The 22,302-nt window shown below is 39.0% G+C and overlaps 3 protein-coding genes across 4 annotated transcripts; all 3 read right to left on the reverse strand.

The window, feature by feature from the left end:
• Window positions 1-1,285: 1,285 nt before the first annotated feature.
• LOC135617100 (uncharacterized) lies at window positions 1,286-2,076 on the reverse strand. The gene has a single exon (XM_065117014.1). It carries the CDS (start codon window positions 1,935-1,937, stop codon window positions 1,542-1,544), a length of 396 nt encoding a protein of 131 aa, XP_064973086.1. The 5' UTR covers window positions 1,938-2,076; the 3' UTR covers window positions 1,286-1,541.
• Window positions 2,077-13,888: 11,812 nt separating this feature from the next.
• Window positions 13,889-16,073, reverse strand: LOC135617101 (plasmodesmata-located protein 7-like). The gene is made up of 3 exons (XM_065117015.1): window positions 15,210-16,073; window positions 14,330-14,432; window positions 13,889-14,221 (listed from the first exon to the last, which is right to left on the reverse strand). Exons 1-2 carry the CDS (start codon window positions 15,994-15,996, stop codon window positions 14,332-14,334), a joined length of 888 nt encoding a protein of 295 aa, XP_064973087.1. The 5' UTR covers window positions 15,997-16,073; the 3' UTR covers window positions 13,889-14,221; window positions 14,330-14,331.
• A 2,519-nt stretch (window positions 16,074-18,592) lies between these two features.
• Window positions 18,593-20,372, reverse strand: LOC135583357 (nudix hydrolase 21, chloroplastic-like). 2 transcript variants are annotated; one of them, XM_065117017.1, is made up of 5 exons: window positions 20,035-20,372; window positions 19,412-19,517; window positions 19,238-19,306; window positions 19,007-19,135; window positions 18,593-18,915 (listed from the first exon to the last, which is right to left on the reverse strand). In XM_065117017.1, the coding sequence occupies exons 1-5, from the start codon at window positions 20,109-20,111 to the stop codon at window positions 18,808-18,810; spliced, it is 489 nt and encodes a 162-aa protein (XP_064973089.1). In that variant the 5' UTR covers window positions 20,112-20,372; the 3' UTR covers window positions 18,593-18,807. The 2 variants fall into 2 exon arrangements, with proteins under 2 accessions (XP_064973089.1, XP_064973088.1); XM_065117016.1 differs by having other exon boundaries at window positions 19,238-19,321; window positions 20,035-20,371.
• Between the last annotated feature and the right edge of the window lie 1,930 nt (window positions 20,373-22,302).

Here is a 22,302-nt window from a genome sequence, read left to right on the forward strand (position 1 = left end):
AAGTAAAATTTATTATGCATCCAAGAATAATCAGAGCAATAATTGAAGCAATGAAAGCAAGAAATCTTCATCACATCAATATCATTGATTTTGAGCTATAAGATATATACAAGATACCAATTTTATTGAGTCGATTCAAAATGTTTAAGTTGAAGTTGACAATGATACACTCATCAATCTTCAACATAGTCTAAATCAAAATCAACATTATGTTTTAATACTAATTGTCACCGATTTGATGAGATAACTGACGTATAAATACGCATGAGGATCTGTCGAGTTAAAAATGAAAATATAAATGATAATGAAACAAGGTTAAGTGATATGGAGATAGAGTACTCCCCCAATCTATTAATATATGGATCAAGATATTGGGTTCGGACCCTTGGCTCGCTTGATTCAAATCAGATTGAGTTGAGTCTTAATTAAATTAATGTTGAGTTATTTAGTTTGATTGAATCAAATGAAACAATATCAATTATCATTATTATTTCTAAATTTTGATATTCTTAATTAAAAATTTTGAATTGATTAATTAAGATAATATAGAGAACCGTTTCGGAATGAAAACAATTGATATCTTATAAATCAATCTTAATTTTATTAATTTTTAATATAAAATTAATGAGAAATGTTATCTTTATTGGATCTTTGGCAACAGAATCGATGCCAAGTTGCAATAGCTGTCACATTTCCACTTCAACATTCTAATTAACAATTCTGGATCATACACCTCACCAGACGAGTCCTCTCTGACAACAGATTCGACCCACTTCGGCAAGTCCATGTCGTCCTCCTTGAGCGCCTCCGCTTCAGGGAGATTTGCCGGTAAGCAGCTCCGGTAGGAGAACGCCAAAGCTGTATACGTCGCCCTTCTGGGAAACCGGCCTGTGCTCGGTGACCTCTGGCGCCTAGGAGCAGATCGAATGCTGGGTTTTGCAGGTGGCCTTAGACCTCATAGCCCGCTGTCAGAGACACGAACCCGACCTCATCTGTGTCGAAGTTGAAAGATGGAACGAGGTATCAGAACTTGGTGTTTGTTTTACTCTATATAACACCTGTTTAACTTATAAATTTCTCTTCAAAATCTTTTTCCTACAGGTCTCAATGAGTGTGCCCTTCTTACATTTATTAAGGAGAATGAGGCTACGACTCTGATTTCTACAGTTCTCAATGACGGAACTCAATGATTTATAACATTTACATCATAAAAAAACAGAGAGGTATTAATTATACAGCCGTCACTATGTAACTGAATTAATTGATGGAGGAGGTAGATCGCAAGTTTAATAAGAAGAAACGTAAAAGTTCTTCCAGAAGACAGTATTTAATAGCATCAAACAGACAACGTAGCACGTAAATTGAAATGCAATAGAGACGAAAACGCTTGGATTGGACACACAGATCAACAACAGAGCGTACGAATCACAAGTACATCTTTTTTTGACAATCGGATGATAGAGAAAAAGGGCGAGAAGACGAGACTGAAGGCGATCCGAAGACTAATCTACTCTCCTGTTTGGCATATAGCGATCACGGGATTATTCAGAGCGTTTGAGATTTTCGATGCGCTGGTTTTGCTGGTCAATGCGGCCGAGGAGGCTGGTGACGGAGAAGAGGAGCCAGTAGAGGAGGAGGGCAGAGGCAATGAGGATGGCGTTGCGCTGGCTCTTCATGATCGACTTCTCGTACCGGAGGTGCTCGGAGGGGGTGCAGGCGTGTTCCTGCTCGCAAGTCGGCCGCATCTCATACTTCCAGTAGATGTCGGCGAGGAGGAAGAGGCAGAAGGGCACCACGGAAAGGAGCGGCTTCAGGGCGCCCCGTACGACGGTGAGGAGGCCCCGCCGGAGGCCGCCGAGGCCCGGGAGGGTGAGGAAGAGCAGCATGATCGCCTCAGCCCCGGCCGTGTAGCCCAGCACCACCCACTCCAACGCCATCCGGATCAACGAACGATCGGATCGATTAGAGATCGACGCGAAACCCTGGACTAGTAAAAGCAAATCTTGCGCGGAGGAGAAAGAAGCCCACTTTGTTTTCTCCGCCTCGTCCGGATGGGAGCCCGCAGGAAATAAATGAATCGTGGGTCTCCTTTTTAACGAGGAAATGCAACCACGAGTACTTTCGACACCATTTCGGACGCACCCAACTGGAGGTTCCCCAAGGTGGTCCCTGTGGCCTCAGCAATAGCATATGGGGTACACTCATTCGTATCGGAGAACCGAGTGTGGAAAGACTATACTGATTTGGAAAGAGGAGGAGATCGGCAACGCGGTTCGATGATGGGCACGTCTGTTCTTTGAACTCGCCAGCTTGCCCAGGTGTGCGGGCAGTACTTGATCCACCGCTGATGCGGCGCTCGGCGGCAATCTTTAAAGGCATCCTTCCGGTTACCTTCGCGAGGAAGCAAGGAATTGGTCCAACGGACAAAATGTGGTTTCGGTCATGAACAATGACAAATTCTAAAAAGAATAAAGGCTGATATAACGGAGCTGTTATGCACATTTATATTCCTTTCAATCGAAATAGTATCGTTTATGCACAAATATGTCTTTTTTGAAAGTATATATATATATATATATATATATATATATATATATATATATATATATATATATATGAAGAATATTCATTTTTATTTAGAAATTATATTATTAAAAAAAATAAGAACCCAACAGATAAATATTTCACGTTAGGTGTGATCGAGATATAATTTATTCTTTAAATATTTTTTATTTAAAAAATATTTCCTTAATCGTTAATGATTATAAAGATATCGATTATAAAAGAAAAATATATGTATGATTTTTAATATTAAACTCTATATTATATTGTTATCCATATCGAAATACTAAATTGAACATTGAAGATACCATCCATCCTAACATTGATATTGATGTTCCTAACTACTCACACTTAATAGTAGCTTCAATCACGGCTCCTTCTAATATGTTGTGATCGACCTAATCTATGTGTCCAAATATTTTAGATTAATGATTCTTAGGGCTAATGATTGTGCTTCATAATTTCCTATGGCTAAAGTCAAAGGTTTAAGCTATTCACAATATATTTTGCATAAGTTGAAGACCCGATCTATAAATCTCATGAACCCTACCTTGCAAATGCAAATCCAAGAAAATGGATGACAGAAGAACATGCATCGAGAATCCCATCTCCAAAAGAACGATGACCCATCGATGCCTTGTGAGAACATCCTTCATCCAAAAGATTCAAAATGAATTAATTCCGTTGGAATTTCTTTTTGGACTTTGGAAATATTGGACATAAGCATTGATCCATTCGAGTGCCCGGTGACTTTTTGTGCCCAGATGACCCTCTACCAAAGAAAGGAGGCTTTGATGTGTTGTTGTTTGTCTACCACTCTTCATGTAGATGATACTCCTTAGCAAAGGATTTCAAGAAATATTTCATTAGTAATTGTTGGTCCAAATGCATGACTGCAGCTCTTATTGATTTCATTTCTAGATTCAAAAACAAAGCTCAGAAAATCACTAATACAGACCCATCAGTTGTCATCAAAGCCTTCGTGTCAAAAAATATCAGCTACTTGAGAGGGATCCGAAAATTACTTTCAATGAAGAGAAGATAGATCACATTGACCTCAATCATGATGACATCATCGCCTCCTTGAGGATGTTAATAGTTTTTGAGAAAAGAATATTGAGCGACATAAATAGTTCTACCAATATGCTTTATTTTAATATTTTTTAAAAATAAGATTAACTACTATCTTACCCTAATGTCCTCGTTATTGATGGGATTTACCGGTGACTCAATCTCACCTCTCTGGATTATCAATCCGTTTGTCACATTCGGTTTAGCCCCTAGGTCAAATAATAATGATGATAAGATTCATTATGATCAAGATCCCATTAGACTATAATATCATCATTGAATGACCTGTTTTGAATCGGCTTATCATATATTTATAAAATTCATAATTAAGACAGAATCAATTAGTTAGAAAGCAATACGATTGAATCCCATAATTATTACATAACATTGGTCTATCTCACCAACAAGCTATTATCATCCGTCACACCAATAAACTCTTGAGGTACTCAACAAGAAGTTATTCTCATCGGTCACCAAGAAGCTATTATCATCTACCACACCAGTGAACTCTTGAGGTACTCACCAAGAAGCTATTACGATCCGTCACACCAATAAACTGTCAAACTTGAGGTAGTTTAGTTGCTTACCAAGGTTCCCTTTGATAGAGCCCGACCTTATCGCACTAATTAAAATCGAATCAGAAGAGAGCAAAACTCTATGGGGTTGAACTCTCTCTACTCCTCCCCTTTTTATCTTCGAATGCTAATTTTAACATCGAAAGAATCACATCGAAAACCCCTCCTGACATGAGTCTTCTTGCAAGGGGAAAGCATACCGGGTTTGACACCACATCGAGAGTCCACAGCAACCAAAGCAATATCAACTCTCCTATGGCGGTTTGACATCAGCTGATAACAATTATAATCCATTGCTAACTTTATATTGTGCTAAAGCATCAGAGGGGTGATATGCAGTTCCTGCTGCAGATCAATTTGTTCTTGTTCATGGTATTAGAATCGTCGTAAAAAAGAAAATGAAAAGATGGTGGGATTTACGTATAGATTCCTTCGTTTTATAGGATTAACAGATCAAGTTCAGCCTGGTCATTACTTATGTAATGACACCATCGTTTCGTACTTCTAATCTTCATCAATCAGCCATTCGATAGATCCAAACTTAACTCAATATTTAGCGCTAATTGAGCAAGTAGATTGATATTATTACCCCTTGCCTTAGAAGCCCAAGTGACAATAAAAGGAATTTCTTCTGTACTGTTTTAGCTAAGTTCATTTTCATTTTTCGTGTGAATCAGACGACGGATTCATCCCCCAATAAATTAATAAAATTTCTTCAATATTTAATGTTTTATTGTCTCAACTGCAGCATCAAAGAGAAATGTTAGTATCAAGATGTATAATTCGAACTCTTAATACTTCTGTAGCAAGAGGATCTTTATGGATATATATATATGTAAATTTATAATAATTAGACAATAAATTTAAACACATCCCTTAGAAAGCATAATAGTTAGAACAATAGTAATAGCAATAATGGATATATCTATAGAAATCTTGATTTTACATAAATAACCATCCAAAATCTCGAAAATGGAGAATACTGTCTTGGCCTCAAATAAGTTAAAATAATTTTTTTATTTAATAATAATAATAATAATAATAATAATAACAATAATAACAATAATAATAATAATAATAATAATAATAATAATAATAATAATAATAATAATAATAATAATAATAATAATAATAATAATAATAATAATAATAATAATAATAATAATAATAATAATAATAATAATAATAATAATAATAATAATAATAATAATAATAATAATAATAATAATAATAATAATAATAATAATAATAATAATAATAATAATAATAATAATAATAATAATAATAATAATAATAATAATAATAATAATAATAATAATAATAATAATAATAATAATAATAATAATAATAATAATAATAATAATAATAATAATAATAATAATAATAATAATAATAATAATAATAATAATAATAATAATAATAATAATAATAATAATAATAATAATAATAATAATAATAATAATAATAATAATAATAATAATAATAATAATAATAATAATAATAATAATAATAATAATAATAATAATAATGTGTCAAACAGCACCAATACCTTATCACCTGACCCATAAACCCTACTTAATTTTTCTTCTCCCTTCTCCGTGATGCTTCTGCCTCCTCATCATGTCTTTGCATCCTAAACCTTTCTATCTTATTCTAAACCAACAACAAAAACAATTGTAACAATTAACTCAAATTAAAAAAAAAAATCTGATAGTCGATTTGAAGGAAACATCTTTATAGAGAGTACGATAAGAATTGATACAAGATTTGGATAAACTCGATTTTGAAATGGCACATCTCATGAAGAATATATCATCTCAGTATTTGAGAAGATTTTATATCATTAATCTATTAAGAATTAAGAATTGATTTATTGTATAAGTCAGTTTTTGATTGTTTTAGTTAGACATTGATTTAAAGCTAATCGACTGAAATCGATCCTGAGTCGATTTCAGTCGACATCATTTTTGTCTAACTTGGGACGTTTCTTAACAATAACTCTCCATGCCTAAGTATAAATTCGAAGAATTAAGTTTATATTTTCTAGAAAGAAATGCACTTAAGAAATCTTTTTATAGTAAACTCCAAATACCATTACTCCCATGATAGATGTTAGTTACGGAGAAGGTTGTGCTTCTCTTTTAGACTTAATCATGAACATGATGCATCGAATCCGGGATATGATAACATTTGACATATTTAACCTTGTTAGTTTGGTAAGTCCCATAGTCCCACATCAGGAAAATCAGACTTGTTGTCTCATCTTAGAACTATAAATAAGGGCCTGGGCTTTGAAGTCAGATGCATCACAAGTGACATCACAAGATGCACCACAAGAAAAACCTAAGTGTTTGCTTTGGTTTAAGTCCATACTCAGTTAAATAGTTTGGACTTATAGTTTGATTTTTTCTTATTTAGTATTTTTGGGTGTTTTATGGCCTAGGAACATCTTCCTAAGGCATTTGTAATTATCCCTCTTTTGTAGTAGTAATTTGCTCCTCTTTCGTCCGTGGATGTAGGTCAAAGTCAATTGACCGAACCACGGTTTGTGGCAACTTAAGATGGAGGTCATTCTGGCTCAAGACGGAGTTGATTTGGTACTATAGGGAGCCGAGAGCATGGTATGGATAAGAAGGCTCGATCAAGCATCATTCTAAATCTCTCTAACGAGGTTTTACGGGAGGTAGCTACGGAGACTACGGCTAAGAGCATGTGGGACAAGCTTAAAGCATTGTACATGAAGATGACAGTGGAAAATCATCTCTACTTGAAGCAGAGTCTATATATGCTTCGGATGACTGAAGGTACATCTATACTCTCACATCTTGATAAGTTTGATTCTTTGGTTATGGATTTGGAGAATATAGATGCAAAAATTGATGATGAGGATAAGGCTTTGTTACTCTTATGTTCTCTTCCCCAATCTTTTAAGCATTTCCGTGATACTTTGATTTATGAAAAAGAAACAGTTTTGTATCAAGAAATTAAATTTGCATTGAAATCTAAGGAGCAGATAGACAAGAATATCACTGGGGAAAGTAGAGAGAATCAGGCTGAGGGTCTGGTTGTTAGGGGGAGAATGGATAAAAGAGAATTTGACAGTAGTAGATCTAAATCTAGATCTAAATCCAGACATAGAAATTTGGAATGCAGATATTGTCATAAAATGGGGCACATTAAATCTGATTGCTTTAAATTGAAAAATAAATTAAAGCAAAAGGAAAAATTTGTTGAAAAAACTACTGAATCCGCTGAAGTTAGTGTAGCAACTGATGAGATTGTTGGAAATATTTTTTCTGCTATTGATGACAGGACGAGGTCTAAAAATGAATGGATTTTAGATTTAGGTTGTTCTTATCACATGTGTCCCAATAGGGATTTATTTTCCACATATGAATCTTGTGATGGTGGAATTGTTTTGATGGGCAATAATGCCGCATGTGATGTTGTTAGTAGAGGCACAATCCGAATTAAAATGCATGATGGTATTGTGAGGACGCTCACTAATGTTAGACATGTTCCTGATTTAAAAAAGAATATTATCTCTTTAGGCACCCTAGAGGCCCTTGGGTGTAAATACACAGCTGAATGTGGAGTTATGAAAGTTTCTAGAAGTGCCCTTATTGTTATGAAAGCTTGTAGGTCTGGTAGCTTATATATTCTGCAGGGAACTACTGTCATAGGTTCGGTTGCAGTTTCGTCATCATCATTGTCTAATTGTGACATCACCAAATTATGGCATATGCGTTTGGGTCATATGAGCGAAAAAAGTTTGAGCATATTGAGCAAAAGGGGTCTACTTTGCGGACAGAGTACTGGGCCACTGGACTTTTGTGAACACTGCATTTTTGGAAAGCAGAAAAGAGTCAGCTTCACTTTTTCGGTAGTTCACAAAACAAAAGGTACTCTTGACTATATTCATTCAGACCTTTGGGGTCCATCTCATGTTCAGTCTAAGGGTGGTGTTAGGTATATGTTGACTTTCATTGATGATTATTCCAGGAAAGTTTGGGTTTATTTTCTAAAGCATAAAAATGATGTTTTTCTAATATTTAAACAATGGAAGGCTTTGATTGAGAAGTAAACAGGTAAATAGATTAAGCGGCTTCGAACAGATAATGGCATAAAATTTTGTGAAGGGGATTTTGAAGAATTCTGCAAAAATGAAAGAATCGTTCGGCATCGCACTATTAGGATGACGCCTCAGCAAAATGGTGTGGCCGAACATATGGACAGAATACTCTTGGAGAGAGCGAGGTGTATGATCTCAAATGCAGGGTTGACAAAGGACTTTTGGGCAGAGGCGATTAATATGGCCTATTACGTTGTCAACCGCGCTCCTTCTGCAGCACTTAACTTTAAAACTCCGGAGGAAGTTTGGTCAGGTACTCCTGCTGATTACTCTGATTTAAAAATTTTTGGGTGTCCAGCATACATGCATGTAAATGAAGGAAAATTAGAGCCTCGAGCTAAAAAGTGTATTTTCCTTGGGTATGCTTCTAAGGTGAAAGGATACAGATTATGGTGTTCTGATCCCAAATCCCCAAAATTTATAATCAGTAGAGATGTTACTTTTGATGAATTGTTTATATTATCTTCCAAAGAGGATTCTACTAGTTGTACAAATGATAGTGCGCAGAAGCAGGTGGAGCTTGAGATTGGTAGTTCTAATTCTTTTCAGTCTAATTCTTCTACTCAAAGAATGCCAGTAGGTGGTCCCGAATCTACTGATACAGATGATCCAGAGGAAGAGCAATATTCCATAGCCAAGGATAGACCACAGAGAGATATTCGACCACCACAAAGATATGCAAATTTGGTTGCATATGCTTTGTCTGTTGCAGAAGAGACAAGTGAAGTTGGTGAGCCTACTTCCTACTCAGATGCAGTTTCTTATGATAATTTCGCTAAGTGATTGATTGCGATGAATGAAGAAATTGAGTCTCTCCATCGGAATAGAACTTGGGATCTTGTGAAGCCGCCTTCTGGTAAGAAAATTATTAGATGCAAATGTGATACCATTGCTGAGGGGAAGGTCCTTGTTCAGAAAATTCATACGAAGGACGATTCAGCTGATATGCTTACGAAGCCTCTTCCAATTCACAAGTTCAAGCAGTGCTTATACTTGGTTAGTGTTCATTATTGGTGATTGCCCGTTGGGGCTTTTATAAAGAAGGTGGAGCAAGTTTTGTTGGAACATGCCAAGGTGAAGATTTGTTAGTTTGGCAAGTCCCATAGTCCCACATCGGGAAAATCAGACTTGTTGTCTCATCTTGAAACTATAAATAAGGGTCTGGGCTTTGAAGTCAGATGCACTACAAGTGATATCACAAGAGGCACCACAAGAAAAACCTAAATGTTTGCTTTGGTTTAAGTCCATACTCAGTTAAATAGTTTGGACTTATAGTTTGGTTTTTTCTTGTTTAGTATTTTCGAGTGTTTTATGGCCTAGGAACATCTTCCTAAGGCATTTGTAATTGTCCCTCTTTTGCAGTAGTAATTTACTCATCTTTCGTCCGTGGATGTAGGTCAAAGTCAATTGACCGAACCACATATATCTGGTGTTCTTGTGTTCTTGTCTCGTTTTTTTCTTTTCGTTTTATTGTTTTGTTGGGTTGTCAAAATTATCTTGTGGTAAATTTTCTGGAACTAACTCTAACAAATCTTATGCTAAGGTGTCAGCCAAGTGATACTAGGGTGTCGACAATATGATACTGAGGTGTCTATCTTATAGCACTAAGGTGTCTATCATATATCATGAGGTGTCGATCGACAATGAGGTGTCAGCCACATGTTTATTTTTTAGTTCGTTAAGCATAATGAAATCTAGTCAGAAATTGATCCATATTAACTTGCTAATACTTAAGCAAATTATGAGTTATTATACATTCGGTTGTTCAGGTCATATTTGTCGTTGCATTTCACTTTAGGTTGATTAGGTTGGACCTAGCACTTTGGGTTAGTTTGGTCGAAGTGTCATTGAGATACACTTCAAGCAGATTCGATAGTGTTTATCATTGAGATATATTTTGGGTCGACTCGGTCACGCATGTCATCAATATGCAATTTGGGCCAATTTAATCATGTGTCATCAAAATAGGCTTTGGGTGAATTTGAACATGTGTTGTTGAGTTACGTTTGGACCTATTTGGCTATCGTGTCATTGATATGTGCTTTAGATCGATTTGGTCGCACATGTTACCAAAATGTTCTTCGAACAAATTCGACCACACATCAAATTTGGCCATTCTCAATTATAGCTCTTTGTGCAAGATAATTTCTCTTTCGTGTCACGCTTGCACGTGCAAGGTGTCACTGTTGCCCTCCCCTCCTGCCATCGTCAGGGGGGAGTCATCCAGACCACCGAATCCTCCTATTCTTGTGAGTTGGTGGGATGAGCATTGGGCGCAGGAACAATAGTCCCCACCTCCAAAGGGATCCAAGCCTCAGCTTCCTTAGCCCACCTAGGTGGCCTTGCATCCCTTAACATATTCGTAGTTTGCCCTATCCGAAAGTACTCATACCATTGCGAGTCGGCGATAGTGGCCCGAGGGGGAAGAAGATGTGATCACCCCCCTCCTAGGAGATCACAAGGACCAGTCAAGCCGCTCGGTGGAATCGAAGCATCTCGCACTCAAGGCTAGTGAAGGGTTTGTATATGAGGCCTACCGAGGACCTTATGGTAGACTCACACAATTACGTTGTCATGGTAAAGCTCGACAATCCTTTTATGCTTGACATTTCTTCTCCCTAACTTGTTTCTCTTTACGTAGAATCAACATCTCATGGTAGTGTTGATAGATTATGCCTAGATTTCCTCGACTGCCATGTCAGAAAAAAAAGGATGAACTCAAAAATAAGGTGCCCAAGTAAGAGTTCTATAATGAGAAGGGGGCATGATTCTAGATTTTGGTGGAGGAGCTAGAGCATTCGATAAAAATGGGATAGAGTTCGTGCTAAGGTGTCCAGCAAATCAATCATGTGAATGAATGAGGGTACATGTGACTTGACACGAAATCTTTTTGCTTATTATATTTTAGTATTTATCACTTTATATTAACTATTACATATATGCATGTATATATTGTGATGTCCTTGGATCTGTGCAATGGGAATCGGATCGTGATGAGATCACGATAATGAGATCAATTCACCTTTAAACACAGATCCTAAATAATCCCGGTCATAGGTTACTCGAGAGGGACATCATGATAACCGGATAGACTGGTGTGCTGTATACCCATCCATATGATGAATGTAGCTGGTCTCATAACTGTTCGTGTGGGGACACTAGGGATACAGTATAGGTACTCGTTGGAGAATGAGTTCACTGATCGATCCGCTTATGGAATGCTTGATGGTTGATGAAGCCTTATTGTAAGATAGCGATTCCGTAATCCTAGTGGTGTATCTGGTCCTTAGACTTGAGACATTAAGGATGTCCTATATGAATGCTTCACTCTTTGATACCAGATTTATATGTTTGGATGTCCCAGATCTAGTACAGCCAGTCAATGGAAGTGACAGCCGACCTTACGAGGGCTATTAAGTATCAATAGCAGATCATCTACTCTCGATATCATGAGAGGAATATCTCATATGTTATTGCTCAGACAAATCCCTAGCCAGGGTCATTCGGATTGAGAGAGAAAGAGTTCTCTAGGAGAATCCGATTAGAGCGAGACTCAAGAAGAAACCGTATGGGTCTGACAGCACCATGGCCTATATACGGTCTCTGGGATATTAGATGGATAAGGGACTATAGGTATATGATAATTGAGAACAGACATGTCCAATGGATTAAATTCCCCTGTATCGTTTGGGGACTACGGCGTAGTGGCCTAGTACGTCCGTAGTCAATGAGTCGAGTGAATTATTATAGAGATAATAGTTCACTAAGTTAGAAGGAGTTCTGACAGGTATGACTCACAACCAGCTCGATATTGGGCCTAGAGGGTCACACACACATGGTAGGCATTACAATGAGTAGATGTTCGGATATGAGATATCCGTCAGAGCCCCTATCTTATTGGATATCCAATAAGCACCTGAATTATTAGATCCCATGGACGAGATCCAATAAGAGCCAACGAGAGATTATTGGATAGAGATCCACTCTAAAAGGCTTGGGTAATTGGATATAGATCCAATACCCACTATGGGAGGATCCATTAAGGTTTAACAAGGGACCTCTATAAATAGGAGAGATTCAGTCATTCATAGGCTAGAGTCTTTGCTTGCCTCTCCTATTCTCCTCCCCCTCTCCACCTTAGAGCAGGCTTAGAGCTTTAAGGAGCATCGTCACAACCCTACTGTGTGGATCATCGCTAGAGAGGAGGATGCTTGACCTCATTCACCCTCTCCTAGAGATCTGTAAGGAAATAAGGATATACGATCTCCCTAAGTAACATAATCTATTATATACGTAGTTTATTTTATGGATTTTTGCGCACCAATCTTCACACGATAACGAACATCTTTTTCAAAAATTAGGGATTTTGTTTTCTTGTTCTTCTACTGCGCATGTGATGTCGCCCCAAGATTTCCCAACAGTTTGATCATGAAGCTCCAGAATAAGATAGAGGTCTACAAGCAGATGGCCAATGAGATTAGGACCGATAGAGCTAGATTTTGCGAGATGACTTTATAGTCTTAATCGAAGTCCATGACACCCCAAGCCAATGTCGGCTCCCTCCAACGCATCATGAAGGGGATAACCAAGTAGCCTGAGAAGGAGGGGGTCCCATCACTTAGAGATTGAATTAAGAGGGATGGCTAAGTACTAGGTAGAGAGGGCGACGGTGACACCTCGCATGTGTGGGCACAACACTAGAGGGAAACTATCTCGCTTGAAAAGTCACGCATATGACTCGCCAAATCTAATGCATGTTTGAATCAGCTCAATGTCTGATGACATGCACGTTCGAATTGACATAAAGCACATCTAGACAACATGCACAACCGAATTGAACCAAAGCCTCGACAACACATGCGATCAAATTGGCCCCATGTGTATTTCAATAACATATATAGCCAAATCTACTCAAAACATATCTCGGTGACATACACGATTATATCACTCTAAAACATATCTCGATGACATATGTGATCGAATTAGTTCAAAATGCATCTCATAATTGAATTGGCCCAAAGCATTTTTGGATGACACACAACCTAATCAATCCCAAACATAGTGCAATAATAAACATATAGCCAAAACAATCAAACGTCCAATAGCTCATGATTTGCTTTAGTGTCGGTAAGTTAATACGGGTAATATCTTAGCACCATAGACACTACAACATCACATGACTATGTGGACTAAGTTGTCACATTTTGGATTAGATGCACCATTGTTATGGTTAAGTATGGAGGAGGCGTACCACCTTCTTCATAACCGATGTCTATTACAAGAGTAATAATATTCAAAGTTTACTATAAAAGGGTTCCCAATATATCCCTCTCTCTCTCTCACACAAAAATATAAATTGAATCCTTCGAATTCATACTAACCTAAGTATCAAAAAGATATTATCAGGAATGCGTTCGATGCAGTTTTACTTAAGGACTATCATAATTGGGTAAAGATGATATTAACTAAAATCGACTTGGGATAGATGCCCAAGAAGGATCTCAATTGTCTTTGAATCAATATCCAACTAGAATTAGCAAACGACATCTCCACGTTAAATGAGTTTGAAATGGTTGAATTGGCGAACAAAAGAATCCAATTTGTTTTAATCTAAACATGCATAAAAAAAATAAAATGTTGGAATAACTGAAGCTATCACATGACACTACCCGAAGCAGCACAAACATAAGCGCTCATCATATGAATAAATTCCATTCCCTGCAAGATTTGCGCTTGGGACCTCCTCACTAAATAATCACTTGCATCTTTCCAACCCCCTCCTACTTTACTCGAAAGAACCCAAAAAGCTAGAAAGAGCCAAAGCCCAAAAGCAACCAACACAGACACCATCAAAAGTTGAGGCATTCCATCTAGTCTTTACCTGCAGTTTAAACAAAAGCACAAGTACAGGAAGATGAGTCGATACTAAATGACCTTTTTCTTTGAAGTTGAATAACATTTTGAAATTGAAGTGGTGATGAGAAATGACCATCATTTTCCGGTTCTTCGGATGAAGGATAAGAATATGATCATGATAACGAGTCCCAGCGTGACGCCTATTATGATCGCCAGAGTTTTCCCACTCACACCACCTGAGATTTCGATCAAGTCGAGCAATCTAAATAGTGGCCACTGAAAGAGAACAAAAGAGCTGCAGAACTTAACTAGATAGCTCAAGATGTTACCGAGTGATTCATATGCATTACTATCTCATCCTGCTGTCACTGGATTCAATGGTTATATTGAAAAGGCAAACGATTAGTTTTGGAGACATCAAAAAGCGTATAAGACTTCTTTTTATTTGATCGCTTTGCTTTCCCAGTTTCTTTTTGGGATAAAGCAGCGTTGTATGGCCGGAAGAAAGAAGTAGCTTTATCGTAAAGTTCGTGGGAATTATGGAGAGAAAAAGTGGACGGCAACTTGGCCACTACGAGACTTTACAGTATATTCATCCAAACGTACGTGTTGATGGCCAACTCGTCAGTATTTGACGACACTGCCAAATACAGGAGAGTTCCATAGTTCTATCTTTTAACGGTGAATTTAATTGACATGGCCATAATGTGGTAGATCTAAGCAATGACGATGTAAATAGTCCATTTATTTTCCCAAATTAACTAATATTCTTTCTCCTAAAGAATATTATCGAAGTCTCTCCCACTGGGCATTATTCTTACAAGAGACGAAACAGCAGTCTCTATCTCCTTGTAAACTTACATAAAATAAACCCCGAAACATCCAAACAAAGCATAGAATGTTCTTTAAGTTCTCAAAACAACAAGCCTAACTCAGACACAGCCCAAAGTGTTAAGAGAGCAAGCAAAAGAAAGCAACGGCAGACCACCGCCAGTTAACGTAAAGCCGCTTACCGTGATAGTGCCTCGAAGTATATACTCCGTCGGACCAGTAGCTGACGTAGCACTTCCCAAGGTAAGCATCTCCAGCATTAGCGACCCCGCAGCCGTCCTTTAGTTGCGCCACCGCAGCCGCCACGCAATCGCTGCATTGCTTCACGCTCTGATCGCCGACGCACTGCGCCAGCGCCCGTACGTGCCCCCCGGCACCGACCCTGTAGCTCCCTCCGCCTCCCGAGAGACCGGACAGGGCCGCATCACGCATGCCGAGGAGGTCGGAGTTGTACCCGCCACCAGGCACGACGGAGCCGCACTTCTTATAGAGCAGAGTGGTGTCGGGTTCGCCGAGGAAGGAGTCGTTGCCGTAGCGGACGAAGCAGCCCTTGAGCTGAACGCCGGCGCCGGAAGCAGAGGGACAAAGGGACGAGAGCTGATCCAGGGCGGAGCGGACGCAAGAGGCGCAGTCGGCGACGGAGAGGTCGACGCGGCACTGAAAGAGGCCGTAGGCCGGGGACGAACCGGAAGCGGCAGAGGAGGTGAAGTTGTTGTATGAGGAGAAGGTGGCGGCGTTGGCGACCGACGTCAAAAGAGAGTCTACGTTGAACTGGTAGGGAGAACCAAGGATGTACTTCGACTGCGAGCAGCCAACGTAGACAAAGGAGGTATAGTCATCGAAAGACGCCATCGTCGTCGAGGAAATAAGGGAGAAGAGGAGACCGAGTATAGGGAAGAGCTCAGACATCTCTTTCATGTGTTTCGCCTTTGTATGGTTTGGCTCTTGGGAGGAGCACTGGACCTGCATGAGGGTGGTGGGAGTGTGCCAAATCACTTGGGAAGAAGGAGGGGTACTAAAATATATAGCAACAAGTTTCTTTCATGGAAATGCTTCCTCGGCATGGAAGGTGGGTTGTGCGGTGGACAAACAAATTATTGGTCCAATTCAGAGGAACTTTCGGTCATTGTCTTGACCTGATCATATGTGTTGCTTAGCCTGCAAATTAGAGAGCTTTCTTAACTTCGTTAGTCCACTTTCTCACACTCACATCCAGTCAATTTATATCAGTTTGATTAATAATGTTAAAATGATTTGTTTAGTGAAAGTTAATTTGATTTGTATCTAGGAAAAGATATTGTCTTAAGAGGAATTCATACTATATCTCCTTAGAAATATTGCCATAGGCTTCTAGAAGCAGTTTAAGTATGTAGTATTTAGATCGGGAAGATTGCAGATATCCATGACACTTGCTGGTGTTATAATAACACGTGCTGGACATCACTTCTACTATGGGATTGATTGCATGAGCACTCAAATATATTGACTCAAACTTCATTTGTGTTTAGGTAAGGCGAAAAGCTGAAACCGTATAGCAAACCCAACCTTATTTGGATGAATCATTCGGTAGGTTAATCTAGTAACTATCAAGTTATCCTCCTTAATCCTATATCCTTAATGATTCTACATCATACTGTGAATATGACCAACCTGACTTTGGTCAAATCTCAATGTACAAAAAATCTATATGGAAATAAGATTCTTACGAGATTAATTCAAGTCTATAGGTTCACTCTATCACTATAACTATATCATGAGCGAAATATTCTCATGATATTTTATATCTAAATGACTGGATTATTGACTGTAGTTCATCCCCAAAGTGTTCACTCTATCACTATAACTATATAATATTTGGTCATAGTTGACTTGTGATTCTTTCGAATGACTCTAGGTCTCCCTTACATAGCCACCTAACTCCCATGGGGATCTACGTTATTGGTTGTCAATTGTCGAGAGGTGGTTTGGGTCCCAGTACAATTATTGTAGGCTAGAATTGCAAGTCTTCAAGACTAAGGAAGAGATTTAACATTACAATTCTTCCTTCTCTCACCTTATCCCTAAAGTGATGCTCTGGAATTTGTAGCATCATCATCGCAATCTCTCACGTAGCTTCTTCTTTTGGATGACTGATCACACTCTTACGAATCAGGTGTTTAAGTAGTTTTCAGTATCTTTGATTTTGATCGGTGAATCCGGTTCTTCTTCAATGGGTTCTGAGGTATCTATCTACATTGTCTTCTTCTTGCTAGTGATAGTTTTCATCCATCCGTTGGCAGACTATGGTTTGAATATTTTATCTTCTCTTGTTGAGGCCTAACCTGAGGTTTAAGTTATCCCATCTTAGTGCTTAAACTGTCATAGCACCCCTTTTTCCTGTTTCAATGATAAAGTGCTTTTGTCATCAGAGTAGCTTTCAATACAAAATTATTTTGAAAGATTCTCATGCTTTTGGATTATCTCCTAAAGAATAAACAAATATTTCTAGAGGTTTCTTATCATTTTTTTTCCTTTTGGAGCATATCCAAAGAATCACTGTTCTAAAGACAGATAATAATGCATGACAGCGACTTGTGTTACTAAAATGCAACTTTCTATGCCATGATTTCATGTTCCCATCAGGTACAGTTTCAACTTCGTCACCTGTCTTTCTTGAGAGCTATCGTGATTAAGGGAATATTAATTGATTATTTAGGTTTATATGTTTAGTCAGCTACCTTTCGATCTTTTCTTTTGTTATCACTTCAGCCACTAACTAATTCATATTTTTATTTTTTTTTAAGAATTAATGATGAAGACAGAATTCGAATAAATTATCTTCTCAAATTAATTTATGTTATTATTTTAAATATAAAAAATATTTATCGTAACAGTAGAGTCCAAACTCGGTTACATCATCATATTCGGGCTTGAATGGACTCGGCCCAGGCCCAACATTTATCTGTTAATATCATCATCATCTCGGAGCGCGGCGGTGTTCCTTCCCATCCATGGCGACGACGAAGGGCCTCATTTCTCATAACTCCAATTAATTGATATTAGAGTTAGCCCCAGGAAATTTACCAAAGGATAATTTTGACAACCCAAGACAATAAAGCGGGAAAAGATAAAAGCGACAAGAACACCAGATTTACGTGATTCGATCAATTGACTTTGACCTACATCCACGGACGAAAGAGGAGCAAATCACTACTATAAAAGGGACTATTACAAATACCTTAGGAAGATGTTCCTAGGCCATAAAACACCCGAAAAATACTAAACAAGAAAAATCTCAACTATAAGCCCAAACTATTTAACTGAGTGTGGACTTAAACCCAAAGCAAACACTTAGGTTTTTCTTATGATGCCACTTGTGGTGCATCTGACTTCAAAACTCAAGCTCTTATTTATAGTTCCAATAGAAGATAACAAGTCTGATTTTCTCGATGTAGGACTATGTGACTTGTCAAACTAACAATTGGTGTTACTTATCGAGTCGTTCCCTCTTCCCGAGGTTTATAATGTGTAAAAGGTGCTCATGGGCACACAAAAAAGCACGAGAACCGCAGAAAACACTCCATGGTTTATGAACACTTTCACCTTCATTTCATCATCGAATTAATTGGAGGAGTTCTACTTCCCTACGGAAGGGGGAAAACACACATTTGCACTCTTTTCCTAATCTCTTTGCCCACACATATCGTACATCAGACTTGAGGTCACCTGAAATGGTTTGAGCTCCGATGATGGCCTCATTTCGTTTTATGTACACGAAGCTAGAGTTTGGCGTCGGTGCAGTCACGGGATCATCTCCAAATCCTCGCTCGAGAGACGCTTCACCAATCTAGCTAATGCTTCCTTCATCCACGAGTGCTTGCACTCCGCCATTGCTTCCGCTACACTGATCTGTTTCACCAAGCGACGATAGAGTAAGCAACTCGGCACCTCATCTTCCAGTGAAAACAAAGACGAAGCAGTTCGATCTTCTTCTACTCACCCATTTCCGTGTTCGGATAGCCTTCTCAGGCCAGCAGTACAGTTCTTCGGTAACATTCAAAGGGAACATGACGGCCTCGTGAATCTTATCATGGCTTTTGCTCTTATATCTCCATATTCCAAGGCTATCCTGAGATCCACGAAAGGTAGTCCTCGTTAGCGAACTTCCTCCCCGTACGAAGCTGGAAAGGATGGAGTGTAGTACATACACTAAGAAGGTTTGTACACTGACCTCAAGATGTCCTAAGACACCTGCTTCCTCAAATGTTTCCCGATAAGCTGCTTGGATTATGGATTCATCCTGTTCCCAACCGCCCTGTCAGAAGTATGACGTAAAGATATATAATCCAACTGAAATCAAGTTCAATTATTTCCAGAAAACAGTAAATCTGTTACTTATATATACCTTCGGGAACATAATTTCTTGTCTCTTCTTGCTGGAGCTAATAACAAGAACCTCGACAGCTTGATCGGGGTCACATGGCATTGTCTTGACCCTGTACGGGATGCACCTGCCCAACCAAAGCAAGAAACGTCAGGTGACAATGACGTTGACCGAGTAGGTCAAGCTTGCTCAGGCATTTTACTTGGGAGGGAGAGAAGGTGTTGTACAGCAATAACAGTAAGTTTCCAGCTCAAACACTCGAAAAAAAAGGGGTGGCGGTTTGGTGTCAATTTGTCATCATCCGATGTATGAAAGCGAAACATTGCTTAGAAGAATGAATGGCAAGGACATGTGGACCACACATGAGTGAGATTTAAGCTTATCATTTAGAAGGAAAGTTGAGAATAAGAACAAAAAAGATGATGTGTTCTGATGAACCCAACAGTAAGGCACAATAATTGGTTTCAAGAACAATCGAGATGCCATCTTTCTGTCGTGATCACGAGAGAAGCAATCACCAACCGAGCGAAATGAATCGAAGATGGAAATCAAATTTCTTTTGTGATTCTTTCTTCACATCCATCAGGAAGAGAACTGCAAAAGGAAATCAAAATCGTCGAAGCAATCAGAAGAAGAGAACGCACCCGACAATAAGACGGCTCCCGCAGCTGTTGTAGCGCTGCAATTGCCTTCCTTGACGAGACACCAAAGCAACCGTCATCTTCTTCTTCCTTTCGCTCTACCTGCTTCGTTTGGCCTCACAGAAACAAGCACTGGGATATCCACTTCTATGCAGCTCGAAGGAAGCCCGAAAAGGAAAGACGGAAGAGAGAAATATGCGCCCCTTCTGCTATGCTTATCCTCTCGAAAGACCAAAGACGGGTCGAGAGAGCGAGACGAAGGCCACGAACAGGCGCGAGCAGCTTTTGTTGTTATACAGAAGAAGAAAGGATAAGCCTAACGCATCGAACTGCGGGCGAAAGGAGGAGTTTATAAGGAGACACAGAGGGTGTGACGCTTACGGCTAGTTGGGCCGACAAGCCAACGTGGGAGAGAGAAACGTGTTATGATACTAGTAAACAACGGGCGTACTCGGTACCACGAGAGCGGTGGCAGCTGAGATGGACGCCGCGGGGATAGAGAGACCGAGGCGGACACCGTGGTCGCAAGCTTGTCCCGCGCGCCCCACGTCGCAATAATGACTCCCAAATCATTGTGGCAAATTATAAGTACCTCGATGTAAGAAACTCCACCAAACTGGGTCCGCTATGAGCTGTCTGAATCGAGAACTCTTGATCTACGAACGATTCAGATTCGAATGATATCATTCAACTTATTTTGATCTAATAGGAAATTTCTCATAAATGGATTGAGCTAGTTGTTATGTCTTGCTCCCTTGATACAATAGTCTCATCAAGTTTAGAGACTTAACAAAACTAGTCCAACAAGATCTCTCTCATATTTATGTTATGTTAGTAAAAGAAATTCAAAGAAATAAATTTAATTATGAGAGTCCAAAGATAAATAAATAGATCCTCCCTTTGTGCGCCCACCGGATAATCTTTGGGGGCACTAATGAATGTTAGGTTGACTTGATTGGATATGGTTTGGTGATGTCATATCATTGTCATGTTGATAGCACTCCCTTATATATATATATATATATATATCACTTCTCCAAAGCAAGAACAGTAGAGAGCCCACCTTGTTGTCGAGTGCGTTCAGATGCCCAACCCGGCAGCCCGGGAAGAACGAGCCCGTCCGTCTATCCCTACAAAAGATCACCGCTTATATGTCAGTAGTCTCAGCGATCATCTCCCGGCTTGTGGAAACTCGTATGTGTTGGAATGGGGCCACAACAAGTGTTTCAAGGCCATGCTCATTATGATCAGAAGAAAGCACCGTAGACACGGATTTTGGCGTGCTCAAAGTTGGCTTCCGATCGCTCTTCTCCCATCATATCAAGTGCCTGCTCGTCTTGGAGAGCAGGCAATAGGTACTGGAATAGTGATGCATCATACTCTGCTCTAACGTTGTAGTAACATTGCACAAAGCTATATGAAAGTTCCTCCACAAAAGTTCTCTAGAAAATTTTATAGACTTAATCAGATAAAACCCATTTCTTTGGGTTGATTGAAAGAACAGAAACAAAACTGATACGCTAAGCTGATGCTCCATCACCGTATACACCTATATCCAGTTGTTTTTGGACGCACTGTTCCTTCAGAACCTACTGCATCTTCTCCAATCTTTCTCATGAAAGATATGCCCCCTCCTGTTGACACCTCATATGAGAGTGGGTCGATGAAACTTATTTCTTTAAGAAACATAGATATGGACTAGATTTGTGGGAGTAACAAGGGTGACAACCTATTGTTACCTGGAAGCTGTCTATTGCATGAGTGGCTGTGACTTAAAATTTCATTGAATGCTTTCCTTTAGAAGCTTAATCGGAGAGCATCAGGAAACTTGAACCAAATGCATGGAGAATGGAGGAAGTCGACGCCGGCAAAGTGTTCCTTGTCTTTGCTTTTTCTAATACTTTATGACTGGAGACAAGCTGGCGTAGACCAACTTGATCTAAAGAACGTCATGTTCCACCCAAACATTTGGCGACATGTGGTGACTGGCACTTGATGCTGAAGCATATGATCAACAGTTGGTGCAGGGAATAATTTTTAGGAAGACGACGATTCTACTAAGGACTAACAACAAAGAAAGTTCTGTAAAGAGATCTCTTGATCGGTACGCAAGGCATACTTTAAAGAAATTTCTTCGCTATGTAATACATTTTGTATAGGGAAGGGGGGACGCAAAACCTACGAAAATGACCATTGATTCTTTGGCTGTCCGCTTCACGCGTCCGTTTCTCCTCCTCTTTTTATCTCTTTATCGTGTAGTATCCTTGTTAT

This window comes from Musa acuminata, chromosome BXJ2-7 (assembly GCF_036884655.1).
Source record: "Musa acuminata AAA Group cultivar baxijiao chromosome BXJ2-7, Cavendish_Baxijiao_AAA, whole genome shotgun sequence".
Lineage (NCBI taxonomy): Eukaryota > Viridiplantae > Streptophyta > Magnoliopsida > Zingiberales > Musaceae > Musa > Musa acuminata.

Bases quoted from the DNA above. Each gene is read 5' to 3' on its own strand.
- LOC135617100 (XM_065117014.1), bottom strand. From the start codon at position 1,937: ATGGCGTTGGAGTGGGTGGTGCTGGGCTACACGGCCGGGGCTGAGGCG.
- LOC135583357 (XM_065117016.1), bottom strand. From the start codon at position 20,111: ATGACGGTTGCTTTGGTGTCTCGTCAAGGAAGGCAATTGCAGCGCTAC. The intron at 19,322-19,411 runs GTATATATAAGT...TACTTCTGACAG, and splicing joins AAGAAATTATGTTCCCGAAG to GGCGGTTGGGAACAGGATGA. The intron at 19,136-19,237 runs GTCAGTGTACAA...CGTGGATCTCAG, and splicing joins GTGTCTTAGGACATCTTGAG to GATAGCCTTGGAATATGGAG.
- LOC135617101 (XM_065117015.1), bottom strand. From the start codon at position 15,996: ATGCAGGTCCAGTGCTCCTCCCAAGAGCCAAACCATACAAAGGCGAAA. The intron at 14,433-15,209 runs GTAAGCGGCTTT...TCGAAATCTCAG, and splicing joins TACTTCGAGGCACTATCACG to GTGGTGTGAGTGGGAAAACT.